Source organism: Microchirus variegatus (genome assembly GCF_963457635.1).
Source record: "Microchirus variegatus genome assembly, chromosome: 8".
Taxonomy (NCBI): Eukaryota; Metazoa; Chordata; class Actinopteri; order Pleuronectiformes; family Soleidae; genus Microchirus; species Microchirus variegatus.
In genome coordinates this window covers 21820654-21838787 of record NC_139809.1, presented here as the reverse complement: position 1 = coordinate 21838787, position 18134 = coordinate 21820654, and the positions used below count along the sequence as shown (strand labels likewise).

General features: G+C 40.3%; 1 protein-coding gene across 1 annotated transcript in view; it reads right to left on the bottom strand.

Annotated features, from left to right (window-relative positions):
• The window catches only part of iqsec3b (IQ motif and Sec7 domain ArfGEF 3b), a gene marked incomplete at both ends in the record, with an annotated part of 69066 nt that extends 51542 nt beyond the window's left edge, over positions 1–17524 (bottom strand). Inside the window, 2 exons of the mRNA XM_083893106.1 lie at positions 5160–5234; positions 16971–17524. Of these exons, the coding sequence (XP_083749232.1) occupies positions 5160–5234; positions 16971–17524 (629 nt within the window). The remainder of the gene's footprint in view (positions 1–5159; positions 5235–16970) is intronic.
• Positions 17525–18134: the final 610 nt, after the last annotated feature.

Sequence of the window (18134 nt, the reverse complement as noted above, 5' to 3'; positions counted from 1 at the left end):
TCTTTGTTTTCGGTGATTGCTGTGAAAGAAAATATTCCCCTTCTCAAGCCACGAGTCAGAGACAGAGCTAGAGAAGCTTGGTCATATCTTTAAATGAGATAAAGCTGGAGGAAGAAAAGAGAAGAGAGGGAAACTAAGGGGAAAGGCCAAGATAGAAACTGAGAGAGGAGATGGGAGGACACAGTGAGAGTGTTGGTGTGTGCCTGCTGGAGGCTGCCTCTATCACAGACTCTATTAAAACACGGCCATGCCCCAGTGCTGCAACAGAATACATTAGAGTACATTAGAATACTTTAGAGGATTTAAAAGCAGGAGTTGAGGTATTAATGCATCTGGACAGCAAAAGCCTCTTTAATGATATGGGTGCTATACACTCACTCTTTCTCTCTCTCTCTCTGACTGTGTTTATAATAGACACTCACACACACACACATACACACAAGGCATGGGATGGTAGGACATGCAAAACCAAAATGATATTATTGCAATAATTGTAAAACTATGATTTATTTTTGTCTGCATTTTGAAATATATTTTCTCTTCATAATTCATTTGAATGTATTTGTGGATATTTTCTGAAGTTTGCTTGCTGAGTGTACCCAAAAAAGTTCCAAAATATGTTCTATATTCACTATAACTTAAAAAAAAAAAAAAAAACTCTGACCTAGGTTACACGTTTAGTGGTAATTTATGTAAAATGTTGTGTTAAACATGTTATAAAATGTTACTGTCATTACACAAGTTACAAAACGTACAAAAAATTACATAATTGCGATATAATCTATAATCTATTATAATCTAATAATGATTGTAAGCCCATTTCTATTCAGACTGAACCATTGTTGTTTTTCCCCCAGGTCATTTGAGTTTGTGATCCAGGTTTTGACGTGAAATACATGAATCTATGATTGTTGAGGATAAAGCGGTAGAAGATGGATGGATAAATGATTAGGTCCTGGAATGACTGGAAAGATGCAGGCTCCTCCCTGAGGCACATCACAATCTAGGTTTACAGGATAGACAGCATTTTCAAGTCAAAAATGTGAAATATTTAGTGTTATCTCATTTATAACTATCCAGAAAATATTAAAATCAACTTATTGTGAGTGGGTTTTTTTTTTTTGTAACAATGCAGGATACGATGTATTGTCCCATCCATGCACATCCTCACATAGCAAACACACTTCTGATCCAACTGCAAGTGTGAAGTCATGATGAAAGAGAAATTAATATATGTCAAATTCCATCTCTGGAGGCACACACACACACACACACACACACACACACACACACACACATAATACTGAGCTGTGGTTTTACACACCATTTCTCTGCATGTCAGTCAGCTGACTGTCCACTGCTGCTGTGCCACTAGTCCATCCAATCTAGGACTATATAGTATGTGGGTTAGGAGGAGCTATACATCATCAGGTCTGAGGAAAGAGTCTCCAGACAGACAGATGATGATATGAATAAAAACAGAATTACAGAGGGATTTCATATATGGAGGAATGGGATAGAGATGATTACAGGATAAAAAATTAAGAGTTACACAGGAATATAAAGTAGATAAGAGAAACATACATACAGTGACTCATGTGCATTTTCATGTTTATTCTTCAGATATATTGTTTCTATCTTGTTGTCTATTTATTGAAAGAGAGTTCCTACAACTGAGGTAAAAGAAAGTGTTTTTCATCAAGTTACTACGACCACGTCCAGCCAGAAACAGCACGAAACACAAAAAAGAACCCCCTGAAATTACTCAAAACACTGTAGTACATTATGCCAACGCTGTAGTTGCGCTGCAACACTCCACCTCAAAACAGAAAAAGAAGACTAAATATTAGATATAATAACAGAAACTGGGACAGAATGAACCAGGCCTTAAAAAATGCATCAATGTGTACTAAATGCATAAAACAATTTAAAATTATCAATGGGTCTTCCAGATTAGCAAATTTTGAACATTCGCTACAAAACAGGAAGTGCCCTGTAACTTAGCCATACAGTTAGATTTACATTTAAGCATTTAGATTTAAGCATTTAGCAGACGTTTTTTTGTTCATTGTGACTTGGGGCCTGTCCCAATTCAAACCCTAGCCCTAGATGTGAGCCCTTGCCCTTGATTTTGCGGGTTCCTTAGGGAGCAAGGGGAAGTGCCTATCCACCCCTAAAAATGCCCCTCGCCACCAAGTCAGCTCTGGACCAGGCTTGCGGGCAAGGGAGTATCCCATGATGCCTTGCACACTCAGCCAGCGGCGATTTTCTGGAACAATATAACGGCTACCAGTGTAAACGACTATATTCGAACGGAATATATTGATGAATATACTGATGACTCCGGGTTATCGCTGTAAGCTCGTCCATCTAAAGGCCACGTTATACTTCTCCGACTGTGTAATGCGTTATCCGACTGCGTAACCACGGAGACCACTCGAGCCTTCATACTTCTCCGTCATGGTGACGGATACGCACTGCAATTTTCCGCCCTGTCAGTAGGGGTCGCTACGCAAGGTTGTTGTGCTTTTGGCTACAGTGAGCAATGGGTCCCGAGAGAGAAAGACTGTTGTTGTTGTTTCAGCGGAATAACATTGAAATAGTGGCCATTTCTCACTTTTCTGTGTCCCGGAACGCAGTTTTAAGATAATTAGAGTCTAAACATGTGCTGTGTGTATTAAGATATGACGTATATATACTTTGGCAGCAACGTTGTCGGCGATGATCAGCTCCACCTCTGTGGACGCTCGGTGCGCACTGTGAGCCGGCACAGAGCAGTTTAGCTCGGCCTGTCCTGAGGACCAATCACAGCTCTTGACGTCTCCGTTGTCCCTTGACAGAGTGACGGACACTTAAAGAATATTTCGTGCAGTCGGAGACGACGCAGCGGCTCAGGTGACAGAGGCAGCATGATCTGTAAAAGTCAACTGGTCGCCCAAGTCATGATTGATTAATACTAAGTCAAGGGCACAGGGCCATCTGCTAGCAGGATGGCGGCTGTGAGGGCCCACACAATGCTGCTTTAATTAATATGGATCTTTGTAGAGCTCCAGCTGTTCACATAGACATACAATATATAATTGGCAGCATGTTGCCTGGTACAGTATATCATACCAGGCAACATGTCTTGTCTCTTCACTGGCTGTTTTCATAAACACCAAGAAGATGAAACAGTTGTGGACAAGCTAATTGGAGAACATTTTACAGGATCACCAAAGACCATGAAACACACTCAAAGTGAGCAGATAAGACAGGAAGACAGAATGATGGAATCCCACCAACATTCACAGCTTCCCAGTCTGCAGTTAAGGGAAACATACATCCAAATGATTATTGCGTTTTTACACTTACACTGATGATGAAGAGTGTGTTTGTAAAGCCTTACTGTATTTTTAGACACACTGGCATTACAGATTGTTGCATTGTTACAGACTCTAACACTAATTAAGTTAATTATGTTGTTTATTTTATATATGTTTAATATCTTGTAAGTGTTCTCTGGAGTAGAATGGGGGAAACCATTCTTGGGGGGAGGGGGGGTATAATAGTATGAATATGTTTAGATGTATTGTGTATATATATACATGTATATATTTTATTTTTCACATTTTATTTTTTTGGGGGGGGGAAGAAAAGCACAATATAAAAAAGTGTGATTCTGTGTTGGAAATATTCAATAAACATATTTGAAAAAAAAAATAATGGGGGAAACCTAATCAGAAATATTAAGATTTAATACTGCAAGTCTGGAATAACTTCCACTGAAGCTTTTGAAGAAGAGCCCAGGTATATTAAGGATCATATAGTCTGTCAGGTTCGATGATATATTGCATGATCTCTGTGAATTTAAAGATTTGAACCAGCACTAGTAGATTACATTATTAAGAAGCTTTTCTTGCCAATATTGCGCCATGAGCAAACTAAGTCACATAACTATAATTCATGAATGTGTCCAAGTGGCACCAGTGGCTGTGGGATTTGGTCTCACTTCCAAAAATGAAACGTTTTGGCTGATGAAGGTTTGGGCCTGAAACGTTGCAATAAATTGCATCACTTTATTTTGATAGTCCATTGTTGACTCTCTACTAGTAATCAACAGGTATTCAGTTGACATCTACTGTTTGCAACTCTTTCTCACTCTCAGATGATAGTGTACAGTTTTTCCCACAAATAGTCTTAAAATATAGTTCTTACCTTTCATTTCAGACAATACCTGGTTTATTTCTTTGGCGTTTTAATGTTATATAAAGGATATTTACGTGTGTTAGAAACAATGACTATAAATATGGACAAGTGTTATAGAGTGGCTTTTTAAAATATAATAATATAGAGAACTAGTTAAATGATGGTTAATAACACTGTTTAAAAAAAGGGCTTTATAATAAACAGGCACTTTTGTATGGTTAGGGTTAGAGACACTCGAAGCATAGTCTCCTGGCACTTACTTCATTGTATGTCACTTATCAACTGTTTATCTGTTGCCAGGTTACTGAATACCTGTTGATTACTAATAGAGAGTCAACGATGGACTAATGAATTACAAGGGATGAATTGTGAGGAAATTGGCATCAAGTGGTTACACACGCAATAAAAAAAAAGAACAAGCTCACACACATAAAGAGATAGAAAAAGAACGGAAACACAACAAACAGGCAACCGTGCCCATGCTGAAACAGATGGCAGAAGTGACTCCAGTATAGATCCTTAAAGTAAACGCTTCTATTCTCCGGTTACTATGGGAGTAACAGCCATTGCGTCATTGCAGTGTTGCCATGGGCACTTTGATTGTAGCAGCATCAGTTCATACACTATCTCCACATGCACACACACACACACACACACACACTGCTCTGCAGCTATACAGTATGTGAGATGCTTTTGAGGCTGTAAGGGCTATAGGTTTGCTATGCTGAATTAAACTCTCCTACTGTAACTCTATGCTCTATAAATAAAACAGTTCACACTATGCTGTTCTGAGCACACACACACACACACGCGCACACATGCGTGCGCGCACACACACACAGTGATGAGCAGATTTAAAAGCCATCAGTTAGATGGCAACACCCACTAGTGAGACGGACAGTTTTCATTGGCTGAAGGAGCAGATTCAGACATGAACAGATGACATCTGGGATTGGTGGCTGAGTCTCTCTTACCCAGATGAGCAGGTGGTGTCGCCCTCTGGATGTTCAGGAGCGGGGCAGCAGAACTGATGCAGCACGATTTCACTTCTGTCGAAGGAAAGACAAGAAAAAAGAAGAGGTGAGAAGAGGCGGAGGCATACAGAATTTGAAGGACAGCGTGTCATTTGGTTATTGTTGGCCAATTGCTGGTTGTTTGTCTCCATAATTCTCCGTAATGCTCATTTTAAGTCGGACATCCCAAAATGCCCTGAAGAGACTCTTTAGACTCCTCTGGGTTTTCCCCATGAGTTCGCTTTACACTGTGGCTCAATTCAATTAGAGGTGCAGTACACAACTGAATCAGTAAGGCAGATTACTCATTTTATATGAATTTTCTAATGAATCAGCCAATTGAATATATGCAAGGTTAAAGAAGCTGTGCACGAAAACATGAGCCTGCTGTCCAGGCTCCCTGCAGTCATAGATGATGGTGCACACATTGAGGAGGACAAGTCACCGGCCTGTTTTTGTGAATGGAATAGGTGAGGGGTGGGTCGGTAAGGTAACTATGGAGCTTGGTGCTCAAAGGCTGGTCTGCAGGATGAGTGTGTGGTCACCTGTAACATTTGCCTACATGGTGACAGCAATGAACAGATGTATGGGTTATGTGTTCAGTATTTTATTGTTGTATAATTCAGTGATTCCCAAAGGTTTGAGGTAGATGTTTTGGGGGTTCTCAAGTGCTAACAATATAATACTAAAGTAATCATTTGTCAAGCATCTAACTCAGTCTCACTCATTGTCTACTCAGTAGACACTCTACTGCTTCATTCTCCACATGATGGTCATGGGGGAACTGCCAATCCCAGGTGACAGAGGGTGAAAGTCGGGGTACACCTTGGACATGACAGGGCAAACACACAGAGACAAACAACCATTCCAGTTAAGGTAAATGGAAAATGGCTGAAAATGGTCAAAGATACAGGAAGTGGTAGAAACTTCATGGTAGAAGACCTGTATAAGAGAACAATGTCTAATCAAACAAAACTGAAACCAACCACAAAGAGATTTTATGCCTATGCTCAGACTACTCCACTTAAATGTGTAGGTTATTGTGAGGCAGACATGAGATGGAAAGACAACATAGTCACAGACAACATACTGTAGATGTGATAGAAGGACATGTAGAAGCACTGCTAGGCAGAAAAACAACTTTTGAGTAAAAAAATACTGAACACAAGAGAAAAAGTGAACACAATAGGGCAGAGCTCGTTAAAGAGTACCCACTAGTTTTTAAAGGACTAGGACAGATTAAAGCTTACAGCCATAAGGTTACATTCGATGGAAATGTCCTGCCTGTAGCACAGGGTTTGAGGAGAGTCCCAATCCTATGTTAGAAGCTGTAAACCAAGAGTTAGTCAAGATGCTGGAACAATAGAGGAAGTAAATAAAGAATCGGAATGGGTTTCTAATGATTGTACCCAAGAAAGACACAAAAGAAGTGAGGCTATGTGTAGACCTGAGAGAATTCAACAGAGCAGTGATCAGGGAAAGACATCCAGTACCAACCGTAGATAGCATGTTTCAGGCAGTGCAGGGAGCAAAAGTGTTTGCTAAGCTATATGCACTAAAAGGGTTTTGGCAGTGTGACTTAGCCCCACTAACAACATTCATCACACACAGAGGGTGCTACCGCTTCATAAAAGTTCCCTTTCGATTATCGAGGGCACCGGATACCCACCAGAAAGCTATGTCGGAACGTCCAATGTAGTGGACTTACTTTCACAACTTCCTTTACCGGAGACAGAGAATAATGAGTATGTGGAAACATTTTTGTCAGTGACAATGCATGAGATACAGGCCATGAGCCTTGAGGACAGAAAACAGAAAATGGCAGAGGATGACACACTGAAGCAACTAAAGGCACACTTTAGTTGCAGGAAAATGGCCAAATCCGATTCCGGAGGAATTGCAGTCTTATAACAGATGTGCAGGAGAGTTATGCACCTATGATGGAATTGTGCTGAGAGGACACAGGATTGTGTTACCAAAAGCAATGGTGAAATAACCACTGAGGATTGGACACAAGACTCACAAGGAGTGATCCAAAACAATAAACAATATCTCAGGAGCAAATTCTACTGGCCCAATATGGACCTATAGATGTGGAGAGTTTGATCAGAAACTGCTCGGTGTGCTTAACCAATCACTACACGAAGATCAACCCCTTCAACCACTAGAACTACCACCGAGAGCATGGACTAAGATAGGTATTGATCTGGTCTATCCAAAACCAGTACATACGAACTGTGATGGACTACGATACTGAACGAGGCTGAAGTTATTTCAGATATTTCCTCAGCCACTGTAGTTACAGAACCGACTAAGATATTTGCCAGATTTGGCTACCCCATGGAGGCTGTTACTGATAATGGTAGGCAGTTTGTGGGACATCTTTTTGAGTCATTTCTTAAGTCATGTGTAATTAGGCACATCAGAGGATCACCGTATTATCCTAAGAGCAACAGAAAAATCGGGAGGTTTCACAGGTAAGATCTCAAGAAAGCCTTCAGAGCAACCACATGTGAAGGAAAGACATGGAAAGAGGAACTTCCAAAGATCGTATCACTCAACTCCACACAGAGCGTCAGGAGAAACACCAGCCAAAGTAACAGATGTCAGAAACCATCAAGAGGAAAACAAAACCACAAAATGGAACAGTATGCTGACCAGACCAGCAGAACAAAAGAGCACGACTTGTTGGAGAATATCGGAATGAGAATGAGCAGTCTTGACTTTGAAAATGAAAATGCATTTTGAAATATTGATTATTAATTGTATTTATGAGTCAAAAAATGCAGCTCCATTTTGAAAATGAAAAAGCATTTCTGTTAATGCATTTTAATTTGGATAATGGCACACATTTGCTTCCATAGGAAATGTCATCAGGAGGCATGGTATCAATATCCACAGCTATGCTGATGACACTCACCTGTACATATCGATGTCTCCTGATGACACAAGGCCAATTGATGACCTTAATAATTGTATAGACATCAAATCTTGGATGGAAGAAAACTTCCTACAGCTCAACTAGGACAAGACTTTTAAGAGGTTTTAATTAACGATCCTAAGGTTCAGAGAGTGAAACTTCTATCAAAACTGCAATTCTTCGTTTCTACCCAAGGTTTTCTCATGTATGAGACAATTATGTTATTATTTATGTCCTATTTATGTCCTTTTGTCCTATCAAAAAAATATATATAATTCAAAAGACCATTTCAGAGCATTTCAGGAGCTTCTCTTGAACCTCACCGTGGATTTTCTGTGCACAAACTAATTCAGAAACTAGTGCTGTAGAAATGATGCCTTTATTGGCATCAAATTGACATCAAATTAACCATTTAAAACAACATCACGGGTTGTGATGAGCAGCCGAGCAGAGAGCCAAGTCTCTGAGACAGTTACCACATCAATAATTGACAGGAGACGTCAGTGAGGGAAGAGTTCAATGAGGTTATTTCTTGCTCCACAGCAAAGATCAATGACTAAATATGAGCTGTGAGCAAGAGAGGAAATGTGTGTTTCCCAAAATATCAAATTCAAAATGTCAAAATGCGTGGGACAGGAATGAAACAGATAGAAACAGAAAAAGGTGTTGAGCTGGTAAATAAAAAAAAAAAATTTCTAAGGAGTTCATAGATGAAGATGAGGCAATATTATGCATTATGATATATATTATACATTATAAATAATATCTTTTCTGTGTTTCGCAGTAGCAGTGTTTAGATCTTGTGTCGCCCAGCAACATTATCTCTGCACACAGGAAGTGATTAGTTTCATGTCAAGACCATGGATGTATTATAAGAACTGAATAGAGCACAGCCACCTCCGACTTAGAGCAAATTTATTCCAGTGGCCACTCCTTGTACTGCAACAAAAAATACTGGACCAAAAAGCAATTTTCCCATTCACAACAATACTAAAACAGACGCCCTTTGTCCTGCCTCACAGAAATTGAGCGTCTGTCCCGCTTTTTCATTCGACCCTGCCTAATTGAAAATAAAAACACAGATAGGCCTACTTCCATAGTCGTACTGTTAATCAAACTGTTGACTGGTGCACGCACACCTCCTCAACATTTTCAACAAACTCAAATTGAAGAGGGTGCTGTTCAGTCAGATTAAGCAGCCATGGTCAGTGTGGCCATGAAAAAGAGAAGATGCACGATTAACCGCAACGTACTCTTGGTTACGACCGGTGGATGGAGAAGCAGAGAGAGCTTTTTGTATTTTATGCAAAAGCAGTTTTTCTGTGGGGCATAGTGGAGAATACGATGTGAAGCGACATGGTGCATGTGAGTCCTACAGAAATAAAACACAAATCAGTGCAATCGTTTTTCAATAAACCAAATGACCCACAGGCTAACAAAGTTTCGGCAGCAGAAGTGACGAGCATCTATCATGCTGTACATTACACATATTCATGTCAATCTACCCAGGGATGGAGCTATGGGGGGCAAACAACAAATATGAGGCGCTGATTGTAAAGTTGCCCATGCTAAAATAAACAGCAACTTTTTGCCACATTTAGCAAAAAAACATGTATAAAAAACACGTGAATTTAGATAGTTATTATCACGATAGTGTATGTTCAAGTTTAATTTGTGTGCTTTTAATTTGTTATTTGATTGTATAAACACAGCCTGACCTCCTCCCCCATGTAGAATTTTCTAGATCCGCCACTGTGGAAAAATTTATTCAAGAACTGACATCACCTATGCTCGCGGGTGGAATGCACACACCATTGCAATGTGTCAGATGCTTCTAACCACGGCAGCACCAAGTTTTTCCCCCTGGCAATGAGATACTGGACCCAAGAGCTTGGGTTAAAGAATAGCGTTGTGTGTTGGGATGTCAGAAGCAATTCACCACATATCTGGATAACACAGATAACTTTGGATATAGCTGCACATAGCTGTACACTCTTAGAAATAAAAGTGCTAAGTAGAACCATAAAAGGTTCGAGGTGGAACCTTTATAAAAAACCCTTAGTGTTACCAAGAACCCTTTTAAAACGCTTTATTCAGGAAAGGGGTTTTAAAGGGTTCTCTGGATCAAAATGGTTCTTACTGGAACCATTAGTGTTACCAAGATCCCTTGAAAAACAAATTGCTCCAGGTAGAACCTCAGTCCTTGTAGAAGAACACTTTTGTAGAACTATAGCTGAGTTCTACAGCTATGCATTTAAAGAGAAAACACTCCTGGATGCAGTATGATCAAACAAAAAGTATAAATACCAGAAGAAGAACAATTAAGGTAAGATGAACATTCTTTGTGTAAAATTAAGAATATATATTTGTGGTCCTATTGCTACACTAGGTTTTAATATTTGGTTGGTTTGCTGCTACCAAAGTGTTGGAAAGTGCTGTCCATGGTGCTGAGCAAAGCTCCTGTCCTGTTGGCTGTTTCTCGTGTTGCATTTGTTTTTGTTGCCGTTTGTGCTTTTGAATATGTATTATTTGTGAATATTCAGCTCGTTTCTCCTACTGCATGTGTTTTCGGTCGCCCCTGTTGGCCACGTAAAAAACCCTATCAAAATTTCCCAACCAATAGAATGCCAGCTCTTGTGTTGTCCAATGAAATGATCCCTTCCTCATTACAGGTCATGGATGTAGAACTGGATAGAGCACCACCCCTTTGGCTCCATTCCTTCCGGTTTGTGGGCGTCATAAAGCATGCGCAGTAGTGTCGCTCCCATAACGCCTCTCGGCTCTGTGAACGAGGCGTCCACGTTATAGACTTGCTTGGCGCGTCCATGAACAGCGAAAGGCACGATGGGAGTGCGCTAATGACGTGCGCTAGCGGATTTCACGAATACCGATGGTATGTTTGCTTCAGCTTTAAACCATGGATTTGTAAGTAAGTGGCAAAACCAATGATAGTGAATTCAGTAAGGTTAAAAGTATACATTTAATGGTTTATTTAATTAACCGTGGCTATTAGTTTATATGTGTTGTTACAGGAATCATGTTGATTGATTGATTGATTGATTATTTTAATTTTAATAATCAAGTTCACTTGATCAGTTAACAGTTTTGGAATTAAAGGACAATTATCATATATGGCAGTGTCTGTATTTTGTTAGCTACACTGATCGACATGGAGCGGTTACTTTATGGAACACTGTTACTAGGCAATAATAACAACAAAATACAGGACGCCATGTCCTGCCCCATCATTGTATTTTACTGAATGTGAGAAGTATCAACAGCAAAAGTAACCACTTGAAATCAAAAGTAAATTAAATCATCTACTAATTAACTATGGTATTGATGTTGTGTATTACAGTATACCGTTTCCGTCTGCTTTATCAAAAAAGTTTCTCATTGTAAAGACCTTTCTGATAAAGCAGGTTCTACTCTCCATGAGGACTACTGGTCCTGACAAGGTCAGTGTTTATACCAGAAAAGCTCTGAGAGAAGTAACAAACACTACATTGGTTGGTACAAGACATAATGGCCGCCTCCAACAACACTGACAAAGAGAACAGGTGAATATTTTAACAGTACATGCCTCCTGCTGCTGTCGGCCCATGCTCTCTCTCTCTCTCTCTCTCTCTCTCTCTCTCTCTCTCTCTCTCTCTCTCTCTCTCTCTCTCTCTCTCTCTCTCTCTCTCTCTCACTCCCCTGTGTTGAAAGAATCCTTTAAGCACAGTGCTTTGCACCAGCCACTATCCAGTAGTTATTATAAGGAACAGGGGGAGGAGAAGGAGTGTTGACATGCTTTGTGTTCACCTTCAACGGCATCACATGACGTGAGGCCTGTCCCTGCGTTGTCCAACCCATTTGTCTGCCAGCAATGACAGGTAAACAGAGGAGACAGCTACCTTAAATGCACCCTTTTTTCCATCATGCTCATCTCTGTTTCCATCTCTCTCTTTACCTGTCTCACCCCCAGCACCCCTCTCTGTCTCTCTCTCTCTCTCCTGGTCACTCATTCTGTTTCTATTCCCAAGCCTCTCTATCTATCTCTTTCACTACGGTGAATTCTAATGTCAGCCTCCAGCTCCTTCCTCTGGACACCTCCAAAGGCTGCATCAAAGACGACTAAGCACATTCCTCTCTCCCCTCTCTGTCTATCGTTCTGCCTTTTCCTCTCTCCTAAGAAAGGCTGATTACTGTTCGCTCCATGGGCTAAGTGGAGCACATAGGAGGCTCAGCTGGAGAGAGAACGAGAGAGACAGAGCTTGTGTGTCTCTCTTGTTTTCATTCTTTTTTATTCCACCAAATGTACTTATTTCAAATTATTCTTCTTATGATGATGATGATGATGATTATTATCATTATTATTATTATTATTATTGTTATAACAATAACAATAATAATAATAACATTACATTACATGTCATGTCTGTGGCAACATTCCTGCGCTGCACACAGAGTGACGCATTTGACGTAATGACTGATGGAGAGAAGAAAGACAGTTGGAATGTGGACCTTGTGTCATCCTTTCAGAAAGCTCTGTAAAGCTCAAATTATGTCTGTTTTTTTCCTTACTGCTGAGAAATTACCAGAATAATATTTTGACTGTCTTTGATTCACTTCTCTGCATCTTTTGTCCACTCCTTGTCAGGGGGATGGGGGCTGCCCAGCTCAGCTCAGAGGATGTCAGCTTAGGATGTAGCCTCTAATCTGTACCGAGGACAGATTGTGTTCACAAGGCTCAGGACTGTGGCCACGTGCTTCTTCAAAACACATTAGAGTTTGTTTTTTGTGATCAGATCAGAGGACACGTTCAGGATTGGGAGTGTTTGAACTTATAGTGATTTACATTTGATTGACGACCCTCATGTGGAGAATAAAGCAGTAGAAGATGGATGGATGGATGGATGGATGTATCAGTGAGGACAGATGTTAATGCCAGGTCATTCATGGGTCAAAGTATAGAGGGAGATAAACACTTGGATACATGCATTAAGTAAGATAAATGGTCAAATGGTCTGTATTTATGTAGCACTCTACTAGTCTTAGACGAGTCTTAAGTTTTTAGAGGCCATTACTAGAAAGGAAAGCCATCACTTCTAGAAAACTACAACAAGCACATTTGTTGACATGTTTTCTGCATAGGCTATCTCGATCATTGGTCTGATTGGTTGTAGGTCCATCCAATTGTGTACAGAGGCATTTTCATGTACTGCTCTTGGTCATGCCTCTTAAAAGTGGGAGGTGACTCCACCCTTTCCAAACTTCCACATGTGGTGTGGTGTTAGCCTTGCTAGCTTTACAGTTCAGTTTCTGCCATTCACCCATTCACTCTCTCACTCATCGGCACATAGACTAACAGAGCAAGGAATTAAATCCTTGACCTTCCAGTCGAAAGACGACTCGCCCTACCACTCACCCACTGTTGCAATGAATTTAGGGAGTCGCATATAATTTAAATATTTAAAACAAATCAATAATAATCGAGTATTGTAATAACTATTCGAATTTGTATTTTTTATTTATTTTATTTTTTTCCTCTGGCTATTCACGAGTGAAAAACAAAATGCTTTGGTCGTACAACCCTCGCAGAACAATAGTTTTCTGACAACAACAACAATCTCACATTCAGTCAGAATATAGTCAGATAATAATCCCAGAGATCACCACTCCTGACCATATAAAAAGCTTTTGACTTTCCATCAACAAACTGAAAAAATACAAATCAAGATATTGTAATTGCTGTAGAATATGCAACTTTGTGCATGTTGCCATTTTCAAACTATAAAAGCTTCCTAATCTAAGAGACGAACAATCTCTGCTACTGGTTGTATAAATGACATTGTATCTCTATAAACATGTCATCACTGATAACTTAATACAACCGTTTTATTTCTGCTGCTGGTATCTTTCTTCTATCTCTACTTCACCTCCCTCTTGCCCTCCCCCCCCCCCATCTGTCCCCCATTTGTCCCTCTCCACTGATGCCTAGTGCTTGCTCATTGTGTGAGTTGTTGGTTGCTCTCTATATTATTGTAAAGGTTTTTGCCTTAGTATGTACAGTGTCTTGAGATAATGTATGTTGTGATTTGGATCTATACAAATCAAATTAAACAGCAGCTCAACAGCAGATTTGTTTTTAATCAAATCCTGACTCAAGGAATCGGAATTGAAGTGAATTGTGAGATTCTGAAAGCTTCACACCTAACAATCATCTGCCCCCCCCCCCAAAAAAAAAACCTACTGTGTCCTAACATAAAAACATGCTGACACACATAAGTCACTGTCAGCAGGAGCATAGCAGAGGTCAGTCTGATCTCCAGTCAGCTGCAGACAGGATGCAGCAGGCAATGACAGGATCCTTTTTTAAAATATGCAAGTGAAAGCCTTGTCTCACCGTCACCTGTGTGACCAGCCAGAGGCAAAATCTACAAGCTAGGTGTTGAATTACTGGCCTTATCCAGATGGACTTCAAATCACTGATGACATTGGGATGTGAGGTTGTATTCAAGGACATGTAGTAGCCACTGCAGGAGCAGGAAGGCCATTAAAATAATAACTTAAAAAAACTCCACCAGCTCACACTCGTGCATGATCAACTGTTGGTGGATACTTCTGCTGTTTTTCTGATTTATTGTCATTTTCTTCCTTGCCTGTAAAAGTAATTTAAATGTGAAATCACTGTTGTGATGCTGATTCACATGGTAGCTGCAGGGTAAAAAGATACAGCGCGGATTTTTATTCATTTATTTTTTTCTAATTGAACAGTTAGTTTTTATTTGATGGCATCAACTCTCAATGAGACTCAATAATAATGCCCCAAAATGTGCATTTCTACTGTAACTTCTGCAAAACAACAGAAATGTTATGCAATACAGTGAACCTATAGAATAATATTCTATAGGTTCACTGTATTCGTGTTCACTATATGTGTGAGTGAATGGTATACTAGGGCTGCAATGATTGATGAATTATGAATCAGTTATTAATCCATTACTAAATTAACCGTCAACTGTTTTGATCACCAGTGAATTTTGCAAAATTTGTTTGCTTTTAAAAAAATTAAAACAAGCTTTTTGATTTCTCAGCTTCTTAAATGTGAATATTTTCCAATTAATTTGCTCCATCTAACAAAAAAAGTTATGAGTTATTGTGAGTTATTTATTTGTGTAGACATATAGATTTTTTTTATTTTATTTTTTTTCTTCTTTCAATTAATGGTCATGAGGGGTTGTCCTTTTTATTTAAGTGAGTTTCTGCCTCCTGAAATGTCTGTGCACGCCTCTGGTAAAAGTGTGGCGCGTAAAACTTCTTGTAAGATTTATACACAACAAGTGCTTTAAAAAAAACATATATATGTATATATATATGTGTATTTATATATATATATCCACTCTGTTCCTCCCCTGTTCTCTGTTTCAAAAACTGTGATACAACACGCACACACACACACGCACACACATATGCACGCGCACACACACAGTTTTCTCTCATTAAGTGATGTGATGTAGAATGAAGCTCTGGTACCAAGCAGGGAGTCTCCAGCCCTGTGTGTATGACTGTGTGCACGTGTTTCATCTCACACAGCTACATCAGAGGCATGCTGCTCTCCTGAGACTTCCAACATCCTGTGCAGTAAATAATGGAGAAACCAGCAGTGATGATGCTGATGATGATGATGATGCTGATTGGACATGGTGCCTCATCATCGCATGTGAAGCAGCTCCATGTCTGACATTGACCACTGCACTGAGTGTATTTCCAGCACACACACACACACACACACACATGATTAGGCCTACAGCTGTTTGTTATATAATGATCCAGTAATCGTGATCCAGTTTCTGATTTAAATAATCCTGCTCTTCCTCTTCTGGCACAGTCCTCAGCTAACACACACACTGGAAATTGCAAATGTGCAAGTGCCTTCCCTCATTAGTTCAACACCACTCTTACTGCAGGACATGCATACTCGTGCGCATTCGTAATGATACTGTTTTTTTTTTTCCAAGATAAAAGCCTCACATATGCTGTATCCTGTGAAGGGTTCAAAATGGGCCGCTGTAACTAAGACAGGAACAGTTTCAGTTATACTGCAGATCTATATTAGGGCTCTGTACTGGCAAGAATCTGGTGATACAATACAGGGGTGACGATAGAATGTATTGAGATACATTCAAATAGGCCATATATCGTGATATGTTACCACAAAAAATATTAGATTTAAATAAAATTTTAATTGTAAAATTAACGATGTTAGCATTAACGCAATGAACGATGTTAAATAACAATGCATATACCTGTCTAGTGAGAGGACTGGAAGGAGGAGTTGGTCAAATGGCCGAAGGACTGCAGCCAACTAGTGGTCGGAGCTTTAAATACAAGACAAAACTACATTATAAGAATATTTCCAAATTGATATTGCCCTTCAAGTATTCTATCAATATTTTATATCACTCCTAGTCAGCTTTGCAAAAAAACACTATAGAGGATTTTACATCACATGAAAAAAGAAAAATAAGCATTGAAACCATGGACTTGCACACACACAGATTAATGTTCTCCTTTAGAGGGCATTACACTGACTTTTAACCATTTAAATATCATGTCTTCCCATTAAAATGTAAAGGTTTACATTAGGAGGAAATCTATCTATCTATCTATCTATCTATCTATCTATCTATCTATCTATCTATCTATCTATCTATCTATCTATCTATCTATCTATCTATCTGTCTATCTATCTATCTATCTATCTATCTATCTATCTATCTATCTATCTATCTATCTATCTATGACTTTACAGTCGTATAATACCTATAGACCACATGTAAACAACCATAAACCTCTGCTCCACTCACTCAGATGTTCTTGCCAGGGCCAGAGATCGACAGAGGGTTGTCGGGGTCATCTGCACCAAAGACCGGCAGCTGGAGTAACTTCCGCCGCCGTTCTCGGGGTCACTTTCTATCGGTGAAACAGTGGAAGGATCGGCCGGTACCAGCTGCATGTCTCCCGGGTCCATTGACTGTGAAGGCGAAGGCTGGCCCCCCGGAGTGGCCTCGACCTGTGCTGGTGCAACTGCAAGCTCTGGCAAAGATCCAGTGTGGAGCTGAGGCTCCTGTGGATGAGGATGGGGACGGTGGTGGTGGTGGGGGTGAAGACAGTCGGGGTCGGCTTGTTGTTGTTGATGATGGTGGTGGTGGTGATGGAGGTATGGATGCTGCTGAAGCTGGACCCTGACATCACGCAGGTGCCGGTTCTCGCCGATGAGATCGTCCACCCGCCGGTCCAGCTCCTCTATCCGGGCGCGCTGGGTCTGAATGAGACTCTGCTGGTTCTGGACGATGGTGGTGAGCTCGCGCAGGTACAGAATCGCCTGCACGGGGTTGTCGAGCAGACTGGAGCTCATCATCCCAGAATGCAAGAGGAGGAAAGAATGAGAAGAAGAGAAAAAAAAAAAGAAAAAAGAGGCAGCTGGAGCGACAGAGGAGATGCAAATACTCGGTGAGTGCGGATAAGAAGGTGAGCTGCTGTCCTTCCTGTCCACTCTCCTCTCCTTGATTCTCCTCCGTTGTGGAGGATGAGGCTGCACCGACAGAGCTATCCTCCCCCTCCCCCCCGCTCTCTCTCTCTCTCCGTGCAGAGTGGTGCTGATGAGAGGAGCTCGATCCAGATGTGACAGCAGCGAGGAGGGGATGAGGAGGAGGAGGAGAGAGGAGGAGAGACGAGAGAGGACAGATACTTCGTTACACACAGGCCACAAGAAGACTACAGAGTAAGCACGCTCCCTATAGGCTGTAGAGAGGCATTCACTGTTTTTATTATCATTATTATTATTATTATTATTATTATTATTATTATTATTATTCTCCAAGTAGCCCATATTGAAAAAAAATATAAATAGTTTATCGAGGAATAAATAAATACTGCATAATTGTTCTAATATAGAAGCTCAACATAATAATTTGGAAGTCAATGCACTTTCATGTCTCGCCTGGTGAGCAATTGTGTGTTGAAATCAT